The 18,041-nt window shown below is 43.6% G+C and overlaps 1 protein-coding gene across 1 annotated transcript in view; it reads right to left on the reverse strand.

Moving 5' to 3' along the window:
* ARHGAP24 (Rho GTPase activating protein 24) overlaps positions 1-18,041 on the reverse strand; it is a 241,261-nt gene that overhangs the window by 190,217 nt on the left and 33,003 nt on the right. Inside the window, exon 2 of the mRNA XM_014950098.1 lies at positions 11,921-12,120. Coding sequence (XP_014805584.1) covers positions 11,921-12,100 — 180 coding nt within the window. The 5' untranslated portion in view covers positions 12,101-12,120. The remainder of the gene's footprint in view (positions 1-11,920; positions 12,121-18,041) is intronic.

The raw sequence follows: 18,041 nt of genomic DNA on the forward strand, positions 1-18,041 counted from the left end.
CTTCTTACCATCACATTATAAAATACTGACTACTTATTTATTTTTCTCTGCAGACCCCACCACAGCTCTGGTTAACCTATCAAAAAATGAGGCAATTGGTCAGAAAATTGAAAGCCAAAAACTTCAGGCTGACACAGAGGCTCTGTATGTTTTATTTTTCAGCTGTGACTTGTACTTCTTTTTCCCAGATAGTGTTGGTTACATAAATGATATTTTTAAATAAAGAAAGAAAACAAAGAAACACACCTGGAATAACAATCAAACACAGGAAGCCAAAGGAAAAAAGATCTTCTGTTTATCTGAAGTTAGTTGAACGCAACATATATGTTTTACAGACTATGAATGAAATCTAACACTGGACTTCTTCCAGACTAATCTGTGAATTCTCATACCAGACAACATACTTTCAAGAGCTCACTACTACACATACCTTGCTAAGCCTCACCCCCATGTAGCTTTTCGCTCCTAGCAAGATAGAATCATAGAATCATATGGGGTTGGAAGGGACCTCTAGAGATCACCAAGTCCAACCCCCCCACAGAAGTGGGTCTACCTAGAGCAGGTTGCACAGGATCTTGTCCAGGCAGTTTTTGAATGTCTCCAGAGAAGGAGACCACCATCATCCACTACTCTCACAGTAAAGAAGTTCCTCCTCATCTTTAGGTGGAAGTTCTTATACTCAAGTTTGTGCCCATTTCCTTTTGTCCTGTCACTGGGCACCATTGAGAAAAGTCCAGCCCCATCCTCCTGACACCCTCCCTCGAAGTATTTGTAAGCCTTGATCAGATCCCCCCTCAGCCTTCTCTTCTCCAGACTCAAAAGACCCAAGTCCCTCAGCCTCTCCTCACAAGGGAGATGCTCCAGGCCCCTCATCCTCTTTGTAGCCCTCTGCTGTCCCCTCTCCAGCAGTTCCCTGTCCTTCTGGAACTGGGGAGCCCAGAACTGGTCCCAGTGCTCCAGCTGGGGCCTCCCCAGGGCAGAGCAGAGGGGCAGGATGACCTCCCTCCACCTGCTGGCCACGCTCTTCTTGATGCACCCCAGGATGCCCTTGGCCTTCTTGGCCACCAGGGCCCATTGCTGGCTCATGGCCATCCTGTTGTCCACAAGAACTCCCAGGTTTTTTTCCTCAGAGCTGCTCTCCAGAAGGTCAGTCCCCAACCTGTACTGGTGCAGGGGGTTATTTGGGAACAGAAGAGTTTTGACACTGCATGGAATTTAACACACCTTCATTTAAAGGAAGCAGGTCTGATGCTCATGAGACTGATCTGGGCCTTATTGAGAGACACAAAAAAGGTGACAGCACAGCAAACTTCACGTTGCTACATCTCCTTTTCTTTCCCAACACCATTGTACATCTCATCCAAGCTCTACCCATGGCCAGTCTCCTTGTTCTTACATATTTATGTAAGGAAATTGTGAAAACAGGTTGATCTTAGTCTGCTTTTTTTCTTTATCCCTTTCAGAGAAGTTCTAACAGGAGATGTAACTATCACCAATCACACTAGCATTTCTCGTGAGGCGTTTTCTCAAAAAGTTCCTCTAGGCAATCCTTCCCCTGTTGAAAGGGATTACTTCTGTAACATGTAAAAGTTGGTTTATATAGCACATCATCTGTCTCACTTACAGGAAACTAGATCTTTGCATTGGATTTAAGAGTATGCAGGTGAAGAGCTAATACTGCATTCAACAAAAGGTATCAAGAAAAGCTGTGAAGGTTGCTCCCAGACGCTCCACCATTAGTGATTCTGTCTTAGAAAAGAAAGGTTTTCATAGTGAAGTGTACTGAGCAACAACTTCATTTGCAGAAAAAAACATCAGGAGAAACACAACATAAAAATAATTTGATAAAAATACTTTCAGCTTGCAAAAGCTAAACAGAGTTTCAGTAATTGCTGGTACACGATTGGATAGGTATCTCTCTTAAGCCCAGGGAGGAAATCTGGCACCGTAACACCAGGCAGTCTGTGGCACATCATAACTTTAATAAGAATGACAGACCAAAGATTTTGACAATATCCTTTCTCTCCACAAATACTAAACCTCTTCTTCAGATCTGGAGCAATACTTACTGCTCTTCAAGTGAGGAAAAGGCAAAGAAGGAAGAGGAAAAAAACTGTGTGTCTCATTCTCACTAGGCTCCAAAACATCTAAATAATTCCATGGGTTTTTTTCAAGCTGTTCACTTTCTTTTTTTCCCCCGTCCTGCTAGAGTGTTTGTACTTTTTAAAAATGAATTTTTAGGATACTAAAGCTCTGATTAAACAGGCAGAAAAAGGAGTTGGTTGTCACCAAAAACCAAGTGAGGCTTAGCTTCTAAGCTGCTCACAGCATAAGGACAGAAAGACACCAATTACTGTGATAGATACAGGATCCCCGCACGCAGGCTTTTCATCGCTCCCCATCCTTCACATCTCACACTATTTCAAGGCTGAAACAGGAACAGGAAAGAAATCTTAAGTTTGAAGCAACAGGCGTTATGGAAACACAGAGGGAAAAGGTGAAGGGAAGTAGTCCTAAAGCAGAGCTGAAACCTATGGATTAGGCGAGGAAAGTCTACGCTGCTGAGCCATCATACAGGAAGATTCTTGTGAGATCCCCACTGTATTCTGAAATATGCACATATAGTGTCTTACTAAAGCATCAGCTCATTACTCAGATCACAGCCTCGTGTCTGTTTTCCATCACCTGGATCACCAGATCATTACACTAATGCTTGGCTCATGTCAACAGGCTTCGAAAACACATGCCTGTGTCTTTGAAGGTCCTTAGTACTCTTCAATTGCTTGTGGCCATTATTCAAGAGTTGAAAGCGTTTGCTTTGTCTTGGAGACACTGCAATTACTCACTCAAACTCTTTGTGGGTAGCTGCATAGGCTTTTAATGGGTTGTAATCTGCAGCCCAACCAGTAACAGAGAAAGCTTTTGTTAGCTCAACTCTTGTGCTGCAAGTCTGCTGAAAAGGATGTCCCTCCAGCATTTAGAAGTTAATTTAGCTGCTTCTGTTACCATTCAGTCCTCAGCCTCTGTTCTGAGGCTGCCAACACAAATACCGCCTGTTATGGTCATTCTCCTAAACTTGTTCTGTACAAAGGGGTTGGAAATGTCTGGCTCAGCTTGTCAGGGAACACGTGGCAACCCAAAGACTCTAACAACCAAGACACTGAGGAAGATTGTTTTTGTCCACAGTGTCTACGTTACGTAGCACATCTGCACCATCTTGCTGTGTTTGAACTTGCATAGGATTCAGGTCATTTTTCGCATGATGAGCCCAAGCTCATGCAGAAGAGCATTTCTGCAGCCTGGCCAAACAAAGCTGAAAGCAGTGGACTTGAACAGATGCTGCTAAAAAATACTGCTGGAATCGTTCCCCAGTTACTACAGCCACAACATTAAATAAGCCCCTTAGTAATATGCAAAGAAATAAGGGAGCACACCTAGGACTAGGTGTGCTTTCACTAGGGATGTTAACTATGGCCTATACAAGATAACACAGCACCTATGAACTTTTCCACATCTCAAGCATTCTCTTAATAGCATATGCTAAACAAGAAGCTCCCTGCAGCAGCTCTAGGTCATGAGTTGATCAAATGTCACTGAATTTGATCGGTCAGGCTCCAAAACACAACATCCTATGTCTAGTCATTATCTCAAATGTTTGTCCTTAGACAAGACAAATTTATCTCGTAGCCTCTGCTGCCCAACTTAATGGAGTGCAAAAAAAAGAATATTTACTTTTATAATGGTTAAGACTTCACATACGCTTGAAAGAGAAAGCATTAAATTTACTTAAAGATTAATTTGGAGATTGATTTCCATATAATTTTACCTTCTACCCTCACATGTGCTGTGTAGCAGTATTCACACTAGTTGCTTTACTCTACTGATCCAATTGCTATTAAGCAAGGGAAGCTAGAGAGAAACAGCTAGAGCAGACCATTGCTGTCTTAGTAGGACACAAGGCATTTCATTGCATTGAAGCTGATAATATAAAACACTGGCATGATTAGGAATTTAGATCAGCAGTCTTTCAGACAAGTTGCTACTAAGAAGACAACCAATGACAAGCATCACAACACATCAGATAGACTTTTTAACCAGCAGCAGCCTGACACCAACCTTAGAATCATAAAATCGTCTCGGTTGGAAGGGACCTCTAAGATCATCTAGTCCAACCATCAACCCAACTCTGATAAAAAAAACCAAAAGGAAGCCATACAAAAAAAAACCCGACATCACTAAACCATGTCTCTAAGTACTATGTGAACCCGGCTTTTGAACACCTCCAGGGATGGTGCCTCAACCCCTTCCCTGGGCAGCCCATTCCAAGACGTAATAACCCTTTCCGTGGAAACATTTTTCCTAATATCCAGCCTGAACCTCCCCTGGGGCAACTTGAGGCCATTTCCTCTCGTCCTGTCGCCTGTGACTTGAGAGAAGAGACCGACCCCCCCCGGCTACACCCTCCTTTCAGGGAGTTGGAGAGAGCAAGAAGGTCTCCCCTCAGCCTCCTTTTCTTCAGGCTGAACTCCCCCAGCTCCCTCAGCCTCTCCTCAGGAGACTTGTTCTCCAGACCCCTCACCATCTTTGTCGCCCTTCTCTGGACCCGCTCCAGCACCTCAATGTCTTTTTTATGGTAGGGGGCCCGAAACTGGACCCAGCCCTCGAGGTGGGGCCTCAGCAGTGCCCAGTCCAGGGGGACAATCACCTCCTGAGTCCTGCTCCCCACGCTGTTCCTGACACAGGCCAGGATGCTGGTGGCCTTCTTGGCCACCTGGGCACACTGCTGGCTCCTGTTCAGCCACTGTCCACCAACACCCCCAGGGCCTTTTCTGCCAGGCAGCTCCAGCCACTCTGCCCCCAGCCTGGAGCGCTGCAGGGGGTTGGTGGGACCCAAGGGCAGGACCCGGCACTTGGCCTTGTTGAACCTCATCCCAACCTTACTCCTCTCCACACAACTTCATTAACCTGTTAAATATACATTCAGTTACCATCCACCAGAAATGTACTTTTGATCTGGCAAGCCACAAAGAAAAGAGTATCTCCCCTCTCCTCCCGGCCCCAAACCCTGTCAAATTGGCATGAGACAGAAATGGAGAGGAAAAGAGGGAGAGAAAGATGCAAGCATGAAAAGAAATGCAAGCCTCGAGACACTTACAGACTGGGCAGCCCCATCACCAGGTTCTGTACCACGCAGTGGCTTCCTACACCTGGAAGTACTGGTCAACCATGAAATGCAGTGAAACATACTAAGGGTTTAACTTCACTTCAGAGACAGCAAGCTATTACAAACAAGCTAGTTCCACAAAAAGAAAGTTGGGGGCAGTTCTCTGAATATTTGTATTAAGCAGATGCACTGGCCACCAAGAAATTAAGCTGTTGGATAGTTTACATCTTATTTGAGCCCCTACCTCTTCCCATCTAACAGCAGCTGTTGGCTGAGTCTAATTATACACCCAGATTATACAACACACGGTAGCTTACTTGAAAGCTTTAGCTCCAAATACACACATGGGTCAATGGTGCTAGGATTTTCAATCAATGCCATAAAGCATTTTTGCTTTGTTCTATTACAAAAATATTTACTAAAACTAATTTCCCAGTTTGGATGGATTAAAGATACGGAAGTCTAGAAACAGGTATTTGTTCTTCCCAAATGGCTTTGGAAGAGGTCCTGGAGCCGTACTGCCTGCCACATAAACAGCCCGAGTCTGAGGCAGACACAGGTGGAATCAACTTTTCTTTACCTTCCTGAATTTCCAAGTTTGGTTATAACAAGAAGAAATCCCAGTGGAATACACCAGTCCAAACACCATGAAAGGCTGACATTTCCCACCTACAAAACCGTCTCAGCTTAGGGAATTCTGAACTTCAGTCACTGGACTATTTTTCTGGAGCCTAAAAGGAGATAGACACGTTCTCAAATTTGAACAGCATCTAGCCCTACTGCATTTGTTTGTTTGTTTTTTTGTTTTGGGGCAGTTGCGTGACAAAATGCATCAATGAGGCTGATTGTGGAAAATACTTACAAACTTTCAGCTACTCAGGCAGCTAGTGGAACTGCTGGGGGCATGGAAAGCAGGAAGGTTAACCATCTAATCTGTAATTTTCCGAGTCATCATGGGATGGAGATACTGAATCATGTCAGAGAACAACAACCACAGAGTTGGCATTTTATGAATGCTATAGATACCGGGAGAGGAGGGGGGCAGTTATTTCACCAGCCAATAGATCTGGAAGCAAAGGAAGTTGAGGTCAGGGCTGGATCTGAAGAGGGAGAAGAGCAGTAATGCAAGAAGGACAAACTGCTCCTGAGAGCTGTTTTGAAAAATTCACTCAAGTTCATGGAGAATGAAAAGCTACAAGCCCTCAGGAATGAAGTATGCACAGACTTAAATGAATTGGTACAAGAGCAGGACAGTAGTTTGTAGACGTTACCCATAGAGTGACAGATGATGACACGACAGCTACATGCAAAGCTGACGAAGGGACGCACTGAACACTCACACATTGCACTGAAATCTAAAAACCAGCTTCAAAGAGGCACTGAATTTCCAGCAGCATAAGCTGGGGCAAAGCACTAAACGAGAATTACCTGATTTTGGCACAGAATCCATAACCTTGCACAGTGCTTAGCGACACTCCTGTAATTAACGCGGCAGTTAATGCTGGAGGAGAAACATTTTTTCTTTCTGTGAAAATTTTTCAGACTCCTTCTGGGCCCAGTCCAAGGCCTCCAAAGTTTTTCAAACAAGCAAAACAAAGAATAATTACTGAAAATTCAAGTTCACAGTTTTGGCCTCAAAGAAGAAGAAAAGGGGATTAAAGTTGGAATTTGATCACCTCCAAGTTGAGCACCAGAGCGACTGACCTTGTGGTTATTCGTCTCACGCTGAGGACAGAAATTCAGTCCTGTGAATTTGAGAAACCTCTCCCAAGCAACACAATAACGGCATTAGAAACACCCTGTTTTCAAATAAACTTAGCCTCATCACACTAATCTCTTGCAAAAAATTCCCATGGGTATCTGTTGCCCAAAGTGTTTTATACTTTGGATAGCACTGACATAAATCACTGCAGTAAAAAAATGTGTCTCTACAAGAAGTTGCTGAAGCCTCCATGACTTAAAACCTTACAAAGGCACACAGGTTATTAGAAATAGCAGGACTTTCTACTGTATGTAAAAGCTATCCTTCAATAACCATCCCTGTATTCCAGAAACGTCACTGCTTCAGTTGCAAAAGCCTGCTGATATTCGTATACTTGAGGGAGTCATTCCTTGAAAATCCATAAAAAGGCCCAAAGAAGTTTTGGGGCTTTCACTTCACTTTCTGGTGGCACTGAACAGCCACCAATGCGGCAGTTCACTACACGAGAAAGACCAGATTACAGATTGTCTGTCACCGTGTGCCAGGACACAGCTGCTTCTGTCTCACATAGAAAAAGGGATGAGATTCTACTACTCCCATCAGGGAGGATACAACTCTTCTTGCCTCATCTGAAACTCAACCAGTGATAGAGTTAAGAAGTTAATTTTCAGTTTAAAAGTTGAGAGACCAGTAGATAGAGATCAATGATCAGAGAAGGGCGACAAAGATGGTGAGGGGTCTGGAGAATAAGTCTTATGAGGAGAGGCTGAGGGAGCTGGGGGTGTTCAGCCTGGAGAAGAGGAGGCTGAGGGGAGACCTTATTGCTCTCTACAACTCCCTGAAAGGAGGGTGTAGAGAGGTGGGGGTCGGTCTCTTCTCTCAAGTCACAGGCGACAGGACGAGAGGAAATGGCCTCAAGTTGCCCCAGGGGAGGTTCAGGCTGGATATTAGGAAAAATTTTTTCACGGAAAGGGTTCTCAGGCATTGGAATGGGCTGCCCAGGGAGGTGGTTGAGGCCCCATCCCTGGAGGTGTTCAAAAGACGGGTTGATGTAGTGCTGGGAGGTCTGGTTTAGTGATGATGCTCCTTGTTTGTTGTGTGGGTGTCTATTTTTGTCAGTCAGGTTGATGGTTGGACAAGATGATCTTTAAGGTCCCTTCCAACCTAGAAGATTCTGTGATTCTGTGAAAAGGGGGGAAAAAAATGCCCTTGTCATAAATAGAAAGGTGTGTTACACGGAGGCTTCTCTTCCTTCAGCTAAGTATTCCAAGAGACAGGAAATTCCATTACACCAGGCACACGCACACATGGTTAGCCCCAAATCTGTTTCTAGTTTGCATGACACGTGCAAAACTGCAATGAGCAGTACCTGATTTCAGTGAGCTTATGCAAACTCAAAAACCCTGAAGGGAAGGAAAATAAAGCAGAAGCCACACTCCAGCCTGCTGAATGGCAATGGGAGAGCAAGGACAACCAGGCTACGACTGTGCCAAGCTCAGTGCAGCCCAGCTGCTCCTACACTGCAAGCCTACCCAACAAGAAGCACTCCACGAGCAGAAATCATTAGAAGGGGCCTACAGCCCGTCCTAAGGAGGCTCCATTCAGACATCTGAAAAATGGGACCACTACTTCTTGTCTACTTAGTTTCTTTCTTTTTTTTTTTTCCTTTAGACAAAGTTTAGGAAGATCAGCTGGAAACCTTTTATCAGGACTGCTCAGAGCATATTACTGTTTCAGCTGACTGCCTTTCCAGAATATCATGTCATTTGACCTCTTTAAAACGTTTATCTACGGCACATTGGACACCCTTCCACTCCATTGCATTCACGTGAACTGTTTAAGGTGTGCTTTCTGATGGATTTGTTTGTGGAGGCTTTTTATTTGTTTGGTTTTTACGTTCCTTATTTACCACCCTCAAAAGTGGTATCCAATAGCCAATAATAGCTATAGATTCTGGTAAATCCTTTCATTGCTGGCAAACATCACTATCAATCTCAAGAAAATCCTATGTGATTTCATCCAGCATATTGAGTTTCCAGTGAAATTCCTGAGAAACATGCTTTCTCTATCAACCCCCAGCCGTTCCGTGTGACAGCTGCATAATTGCATTTGACTAATTTCTCCCTTTAAGTTTGCAATAGGTTTTAGGTAACTCAGTATTTCAAAGCACTACTCCTACACAGGTGAGGGTTCACCCGGTAGCACACGGCCATCCCAAGACCATTTCTGTTTCCTAGACTAATAGCAAGTGTTTTACCTAGAAATGAAAAAAAAAATAAATAAAAAATAATATCCCCAGTGGTCTGGACACTCCTTGCTGGAACCACCGGAGCTGGTTCTTGTGGCTTTCCAAAGATGAAGATCAGAGTGAACAGTGCTCTGATCTCCCTTACTGAAAATCCTCTAGGCAACAAGGAGAGATGTCCATTTCTTGCCATGCAGTTCTAAAGCTGCCGTACAATTAGTTATTTTCCCTCCACTCAGAAATGCCATCCATCCCCTTTTAACTTGTTAAAAAGCATGATGCTCAATCCTTAATCATATTCAATACTAATACTGAAAGATTTCCCCTACAGACAGGGTTAAGTTTCAAATTATGTAATTATCATATTACTTTCTATTTAACACATTCATTAGAAGCTTTATTTTAATTTAAAAATGCAGCTGAAATTTGTCATGTTTCCTATTAATGCCATTAAATGGATTTTTCTGTCAATGAAATTTTTACATAAACTGAACTAAATGGGAAGCACATATTTTGTGGGAAAGTAATATACTTCAAAATACATTCTGTTTGTACATCAGAGACAGTCTTTCCCTTACAAATGGTGACCTGTACTTCAGAATCCAGCTGCACTTACTCAGTTTCAATCAAAAGACCAATTCAAGTTCCACATTTAGGACTCACACCTCAGCATTCAGATCTGCTGTCCCTCCCCAGGGTTCGTCTTGGGTCTTAGGAGCCATTGAACACCGTTTAGCAGTACTTATGCCAAACAGTTGGGAGCTTAACGAGATCCAGAGGATAAAAACCTCACGCCAGAATGTTCAGGACGGGATATAAACTGAAACAGCAAATCATCATCTGCTGTCAGGCATACACCAACAGGCTAGTTCATAGTTCTTTAAGATCTCTCTACACACCTCAATTTCAAGTCCATAAACCAAGCTGAGTGGCAATGACATTGAATAGGTGCCTAAGCCTAACACTGTTCCAAGTGGATGAACTTGCCCATTCTTGCTTATTTACAGTCTCGTATCAAGGATGCTCCATCAGTACAGTTTGTGTAGCTTTGCTCCCACAAATCTACTTCCTCAGTAACACCAGGGAAGTGTGACAGCAAAGCTGGAACAAGGAGGTGATAGTTGGAAGCTTTCTCCTGCTGCTCAAAAAAAAACACAGAAAAAGCATGCTGTCTCACTGAGACGGCACTGATTTCCTCTTCCCATTTTCAATTAAGACCATGCCAACCCAGACACAGCTGCAGTTAACCGTAGGCAGAGAAGAAAGCAAGAAATACATTTGCATGGGCTGCATTTAAACAACATCTGTACCGTGAAACACAGAATGCTAAATGCTGATTTCTTTCAGCTGTGCCCATTTCAATATTGGATAGCTGACCTTCAGATCGAGCGTAACACTAGCTTTCTAAAGCACAATGGGCTGTCAGGAATAAGGTGACCTACAAAGACAGTAAAAAGAATTAACAAGGCTAAATAGAGCATCGCTTCCAAGAAGTAAAAATTACAGAGAATTGTCAGAAATGAGATTTTACGTCTTCATAGGGCTTGCTTACTTATGTTCTTTTTGTCTTCTGGAATTGACTAGATTATTGCTAACCATACCTGCATCTTCAGTAAACAGAAATGCCATCTTTGCCAGATCCCCAAAGACATCTCAAGGATATCAGAGCAAAAGACAGCTGCTATTCTTACTAATAAAACATTGCAAGGGAAAGATGCTTATATTTGATGATGATAAAGAATCCATGACAATTCAGTGATCTGGACTGTAAAACTAACAGCTGTGCTCTGCTTTTTCTTCGACTGTTCTTCACCAGCTCTGGGTGCCTGTAGGCGTCTGACACAGGTTGGCAGAGACAATTCCCCGCACTCACACTGGTAGTTAATGACTTTTAAATTTAATAGTTTGACGCCCAGGAGATGCACACATATTGACTAAAGCATATATGGTAGCTACCTATATTACTAGCAGGAAATGGGCATGCTTCAGGAATTCCAAAGCATTTACTGACATTTTAGACACAGATGGTGTTTCTTATCTTTACTCCCATTATACACAATCACTTGTAGAATAAAGTCTGACCAATAATAATATTTTTTTGAAATTCACTTCCATTCACATCTCCATCCCTTTCAAAAACACAAACATCATGGCGTAATTTCTGGGAAACACTGGACAGAGCCCAAGCCCAAGTGTTAAGCAGAATGGTGCTCAGGACCAGTCTGAATTCACACCAGAAACTGGATTCTGCTTTTCTCTAATTTGCACCAAGCCTACAAACATAATCCCACTGGCTTGTTTTGTCCTCTCCTGCCACAGTTCTCCAACCTTCTATAAATAAATATACACAAGGTGTGCAATTAGAGCATCTCTCATGATAAGTAATCATCGCTTTCTGCCTCCTTCCAAACACAACTAACCAGTAAGCAAAACAAAAACTACAATCTTATTTAGAAAATAAACTCATTAACTCTCTTCTATTATATTATTGTCTAAAAGAATTATTGTAGGATGGTACTTTGTACAGATTGTACAATCCAGTAGTGAATAAACAGGTGTTTACCCTAAATACCGATCCAATACTGAATGGCTAACCTGGAAAAGAAAGTTTTAGAAACCAGCCTGCTGGGAAACCACACTGACTGCTGAGGCCTGACTCAGTTTTGTGTTCACTGTAATCAAAATCCCAAATTGTACTGAGTCAATGACAGAGACAGAAAGGTTTGGTTCTTTACACACCAGATAATTCCGCTTGCATTAACTTTTTTTTCCCTCCTCACTTCCCATCCTGTATCCTCCTGTCACTTACCAAGGGCTTGGTTTCATCTTCATCTTTGAAATAGTAAAGCTGGTCACCCTTCAGAACAAACCAGCGTGTGTGCCAGGTCTTGACAAAGCCTCCTTGCTTCCGCAGCCACCCACACTTAAGGGCACCGTGCTGCCCTTGGCTTGGTGGGGGAGTCTCTGCAGAGCCATTATGTTCTTCCATACTGGAACTGGGCAACTCTCCTGTTGAGAAAACAAGAGGAAAAGATAAAATAATTAGATTATTATCCAGACAGTAATTTGCTCCTTTCAAGACAGCTGGAAAAAAAACACGCCCCAACTACAAAAGTGTGCTAGAAAAGCATTTACCACCTGCCCGCTCATTTTCATACTAGCACCCCATAAAAGCCAATAATAATAATAATGAACTGAGCTGCTAAAAAACAGACAAGAGGCAAAAGATTTGTTCAAGTACAGTGTAAGATATTTTAACCATCACTGAGGAAGACATCAGCTGTTTCTTGAGGTGAGTTTCTGCTGGGTCACAGGCAGTAACAAGGAATGCACTCAGAGACTAAGGGAAGCAGGATGCTTCTCACTACTTAGTGGCCCTCCCCAATTCATATTCCTTGAGAGGCTTGGGGCCTTCCGGGAATATACTGCACCAGACAAGCAGGCTTTTTGGGGGGTTTGTTTTGTTTTACTAAAGTCCATTTAATAGAATGGTGACAGTAAATACAAGAATTAGCTGCCTATCCTCTCCTACAAGTAATCCCCTGACTGAAGTGGGGGTGTGTCCAGCCACGCTAATTACAGACACTGCAGATCACACAAAATTTTGGCACATCAACTCCAAGCGCTAGATACGTGCCAAAACTGGAGCTGAAGTGTGGAATTAAACTTGACAAAGTTTCACGTGGCTTTTCAGCCTTGTTAAAACTATACTTTTTAACCATCTCTGGGCAGTCACAAGTCTTCCTGGTGGATTTTGTACCTGCAGTCATGTGCTTGACCTTTATGGCCAAAAGGCTCTTCCCGATGCCCTATAAAGTCCAGAGCTCAACCTCAGGATTTTGAGTTGAAAGTTCTGATATTTTCAGTTGAAATACAAACCAAACCGAGACCTGTATGTGCCAAACAGTGTATACCTAAACCAAATAAAATGTGACTATAACCACAAACACAGCAGTGTGCAAAATTAACAGTGAAATTTCACTAAGTGCTGGAAGAACAACCCACTTCTTTTCTTCCTAGACTAGAACTGGCAGCCTTTCTTGCCTGGACAGGAACTTGCACAGATGTTAGGGCCTGGGAAAGATGGTTTCCAGAGGCAATGTATTTATTGTTTCTAAACATCAGGGTGGGAAAAGAATAAAATATGCTAGACATTGCAGGCAGGAGACATCTCTCAGAATATCTAGACTAAAGCTTCTTGTTCTGACTTTGGCAAAGTAGATTGAGGAGTCCAAGCCTGGCACTCCCGCTCCGGCCTCCTACACAGCAACAATACCCATCCTGAACGCAGACATCAGCACTGCAAAAGGATATGCTCAGCTTCTAAGGTACATTACCCTCTGCTCTGCACTGGGGAGGCCACAGCTGGAGCACTGGATCCAGTTCTGGGCTCCCCAGTTCAAGAGGGACAGGGAACTGCTGGAGAGAGTCCAGCGTAGGGCAACAGAGATGATGGAGGGATTGGAGCATCTCCCTGATGAGGAAAGGCTGAGAGAGCTGGGACTCTTCAGCCTGGAGAAGAGAAGGCTGAGGGGAGACCTTCTTCATGCTTCCGAGTATCTAAAGGGTGGGTTGAAGGAGGATGGAGCCGGACTCTTTCCAGTGGTTCCCAGTGACAGGACGAGGGGCAACGGGCACAAGCTGGACCATGGGAAGTTCCACTCCAATCTGAGGAAGAACTTCTTTGGGGTGAGGGTGGCAGAGCCCTGGCAGAGGCTGCCCAGGGAGGGTGTGGAGTCCCCTTCTCTGGAGATCTTCAAGCCCCACCTGGATGCTGTCCTGAGGGACAAATCAGGGGAGTGGGACTGGAGGATCTCTAGAGGTCCCTTCCAACTCTGACAATTCCGTGATTCCGTGATTAGAAACAGAGATATATATTCATTTGATAGATGAGACCATTCCTCTGACAATTGATACAAGTACTTCGGATAGTGTTACATCATTGTAAAATAAATTGCAATAGAATCAAGCAGGAATCAATAAGCAGATAAACAGATTCCAGTCAGGAGTGGTTTTCAGCCCATTTTTCCTTTGGTCCCTTTCTTCCTACTGTTCACAATTACCCTCCTTTCTAACGCTGTCATCTCTGCTGGGCAATTACACCTTTTGCTTTTAACACCCACACAGAGTCTGTTGTCACTTCACTTTGGGCTGGATCCTGGATTAAAACCCTCAACTGCCCTGTGCCACCGAGGTTAATGGGCCTCACCACGAGCACGGAGGTTTCACTGCAAAGTACAAATTGCAGGATCAAAACTTAAATTACTTGGTATTCTACTCAGAAAAAAGGAAAAGAAAAATCTTTCTCCTGCCTCTTTAGGGTTCACCTGGAGTCACCCAGAACACTTTCTGCTGTTTCATTTACTTGGGCAAAGAGTCCCTGCAAAACACACAACCCTGCCTGGCTCCCGGCACGGCAGATGAAGATTTTTTTTTGTGCCTGGGTTACAATTACATCTTAACAAGAATGAACCAGCTGATAAACCCTCAGACCACACGGACAGAGGGTTTCTGTGAGGGGTATGTACCATCAGAGTACAGCTCTGGGGCTGCAGAGTACACCAGACGTGACAGCGAGCTTCTGAACTGAACCTTGCTTCAACCCAACCTGGAGCTGCAAATGGAGATTCAACTACCGCTAGAAAAATTAACAGCTTGATTTCTCAGTGCCTTCTTCATAAATGTCTGCTCGCACGTCAAGGCAGTTTGGGCTCTTGTCGTATTTTTCATTCACTTTGCACTGTAATAATTAACTATGAACACAACAAAGCAGTGGCCAAGCAGACTCTAAAACCCCTCCAGTTTTATCCCTGGATGCCCCAGCTTTCCTCACTGGTTACCTTAGCTCTTTAGGTGGAGGAAGACAGGTTAAGTGAAAGTATTTGCAATAAGCAAAGATCAGATAATCTCTAAGAACCGACTCCACCATACAGAGCAGGCTTTATTAAACTGACTTGTACCCTACCTCTGCTTACCAACCCGTGTGGTGAAAACGCATCAGGAGCGAGGACAGACTTATCTGTGCTGTATGAGATCACCCTCTCCAAAAGAAAATGCACCCAACTCATAACTGGCATTTTTTGAATACAAACAGAAATCTCTTGGACGCCACTGGTTTTGGCTGGGTCAAAGTAGATGCCAAGCAGCAGCCCTCCAGCTCACATCCTTAGAAATCGAATTAGCAAATATTTTAAGGAAACCATTGTAAACAGCAGGTAAGTTACTGCAACTGAAAAAAGCAAGGAACAAAATTATGACCCATAGGCTACATCCGTCTCCTTGCTGCACAACCACAGAAGCTCAGGGCGCCCAGCTTCAGCTAACCTTATCAGTTTATCTCTGCTGCTCAAGGCAGGAACAAAGGGAGAGTTTAAATGCAGTAATTATGTGTATCACTGCAGTGTTAAGGACACCAGGTCCCTATTACACCTGGGCCACGAACAAGAATCTCAATACCAAAGTCAAAAGCAATTAACTACTTGGATGAAAGGCCATTTTTAATTCTGTTCCACAAAGTCCCATTTCAGTGGTGTTCACACCAGTGTACAAACTAAGTATTTGGATTTTAGCTAGCCAGGGAAACTGTTAATTGGCCTATGCTTCTTTGTCTGGCAAAATGTTTAACTACTTCGGCAGCACTAAAACAAATGAGGTATAGGGGAGATGACATTCTACTGCTCCCACGTCCTTGCAGGCAAGTGTAAGATCTCTTTTAAAGCAGCAGTATATCCTTGGACCCTTTCTGTACAGACCAGATGTACTATTTCATTTTTTAGTGACTTAATTCTCTTCAACAGTTAAAATTTCAGCCACCTAACTTTTTTTTGTTCAGAGGAGTTATATTTAACTCCTTATGACATTACGTTTATTTGTTGTTTTCCATCTCTTCTTCCCTTTCAGAATCTGCCTACTACAAACCAGACTAGGAATCACAAATTCCAGCAGCTGGCTCACTTTCACTAGTTGTTTTTACAGCTGTTTCAACACCAAGATCATAAAAATAAATTGCAGAAATATCAGGGTGCTGGCACTGATGCAGAGAACAGCGAGGTGCAAACAGTATGTAAATAACACATGACAAAGTGTGGAATTACATCAACCTACTCCAAGTCCTCTTGCTCTCAGGAGACGAGGCAGAAAGCCATGCCTTTTCAAGCACTAAAGGAGCGTATTCCTCAAACTCATCTTCTGAACGGGAAACACGACTCGTGCTCGCTGCCAGAGTCAACTCTACTGATTTGGCCACCCTCCAGTTTAGGTAATGACCAGAACTGAACAAATGCTACATGGTCTATTTGTCTGGGGCTGGCTGCGGGCTAACTCTCCTGGGCTTGTCTGGACAGGGGGAAGGCAAAGTAAACAAAATGAGACATGTTCCCTGGGGCACGGCCTCTGCATCAACATCTCCTGGTCCACACAGCCCACTGCCATCTACCACTGCTGGCCCTGATCCCACTCTTCTCTGCTCCCATAAGGGTACCTGCTTCTCTCACTTCTCTGTCTGGAAGGCAGAGAACTTCCTTTCTCCTCATCAGCCTGGCAGGGCTGTGCTGGTGCCACGCACAGAAGGCAGGACAGCGTTTCTGCTCAGCTACCACTCACTCCACACTCGAAATACGGAATTGGGCAGCTCCTCCAGATCCCAGCACTTTGCCAGGAAAGAGTCAGAGAAAGTCATCGAAGCACAGCAAATCCAGTTACAACTGAATAGTCACAGGATTACACCGAGATGACCCGTTTGGCAAGAAAACCTGATGGTCTGCAGTATGTTTTTTATTCTCACTGAAATTTCTCATGACCCCGACAGCACATTTCAAGCATGCAGAACATCATCAGGGTTCACTTCCAGCAACCCTTCTTCACCTTTGCTGTTCCTCAGATCCTGTATCAGGTCCTTTGCAGCCTAATGTCTGCCTTGTATAAAATGGATAAAGATGAGAAGCCACCAAAGCCCCTGCCCCAGAACTATACTCCTCCAGCCTGTTGCAAGATCTAATCCCCTTGCTCTCCCAAGAGGCCAAGCAACAAACACTGAAGGCAGATGACATCTCCATGTCAGACACATTAACAGATACCCAGTAAAAGGCTGCAAAATTGCAGGAACAACTGAGTTGGTCATTGATGAACATATATGCCAAATATATACACACACATATCCATGTGCAAAGTTAACACAAATCTGTGTGACACAACAGTTTTATATAAAATTAGATTACTTCAATACTGCAACAGTTAGATGAAGAGATATAACTCACTTTTCCAAATGATGTCTAATTTTGGGTTCCCTCCTGCTTATCTCTTGTGAACTATATAGAGCATAAGTGCCTAAATTTAAGGTTATCAGCATCTTTCAGGTACAGGGTGCTGCCTCTGATCAGCTTCAAATCAGTTGCTACTCATCTGTTGTGTCAATAGGATATCGCACGTGGAAGGAAAAAACAAGTCAAAAAGGTAAAAAAATACTTAAAACCAGAGCTGACTTTCTGCTAGTGCTTTAGCAACCGTTTCATGAGATGCACATTGCAAGGAGCGTGTCTCAAGTTCTGTCACCACAAGGACAGATTATAAAGCATTTCAGTCTTGTTCTTTGTCAAAAGGTGTGGCAGTGCACTTGCATTCTTCCGCAAGCCTTCAGAACAGACATTATACTTTTATCCAGAAGGTTTCCTGAGACATCTGAGAAACCTTTCGTCCTCCTGGCAGTAACACTCCTAATCACAGATACATCTGGCTGTTCTGCATCCCCCACTCTCATTTTTGTCCTATTAGGGACAGCCCAAAGATATTTTGCTCGAAATAATTGCACTTCCAAGGCCTAAATAATTACTACTTAGGCAATAGAAAATCGTTGAGAGGTGTTACCACCAGCCAGATTGCAGAAGGCCTGATCCACTGCCCAGTGAAGCTAAGGGAAAGACCTCCATTACCTT

This window comes from Calidris pugnax, unplaced genomic scaffold (genome assembly GCF_001431845.1).
Source record: "Calidris pugnax isolate Ruff unplaced genomic scaffold, ASM143184v1 scaffold42, whole genome shotgun sequence".
NCBI lineage: Eukaryota > Metazoa > Chordata > Aves > Charadriiformes > Scolopacidae > Calidris > Calidris pugnax.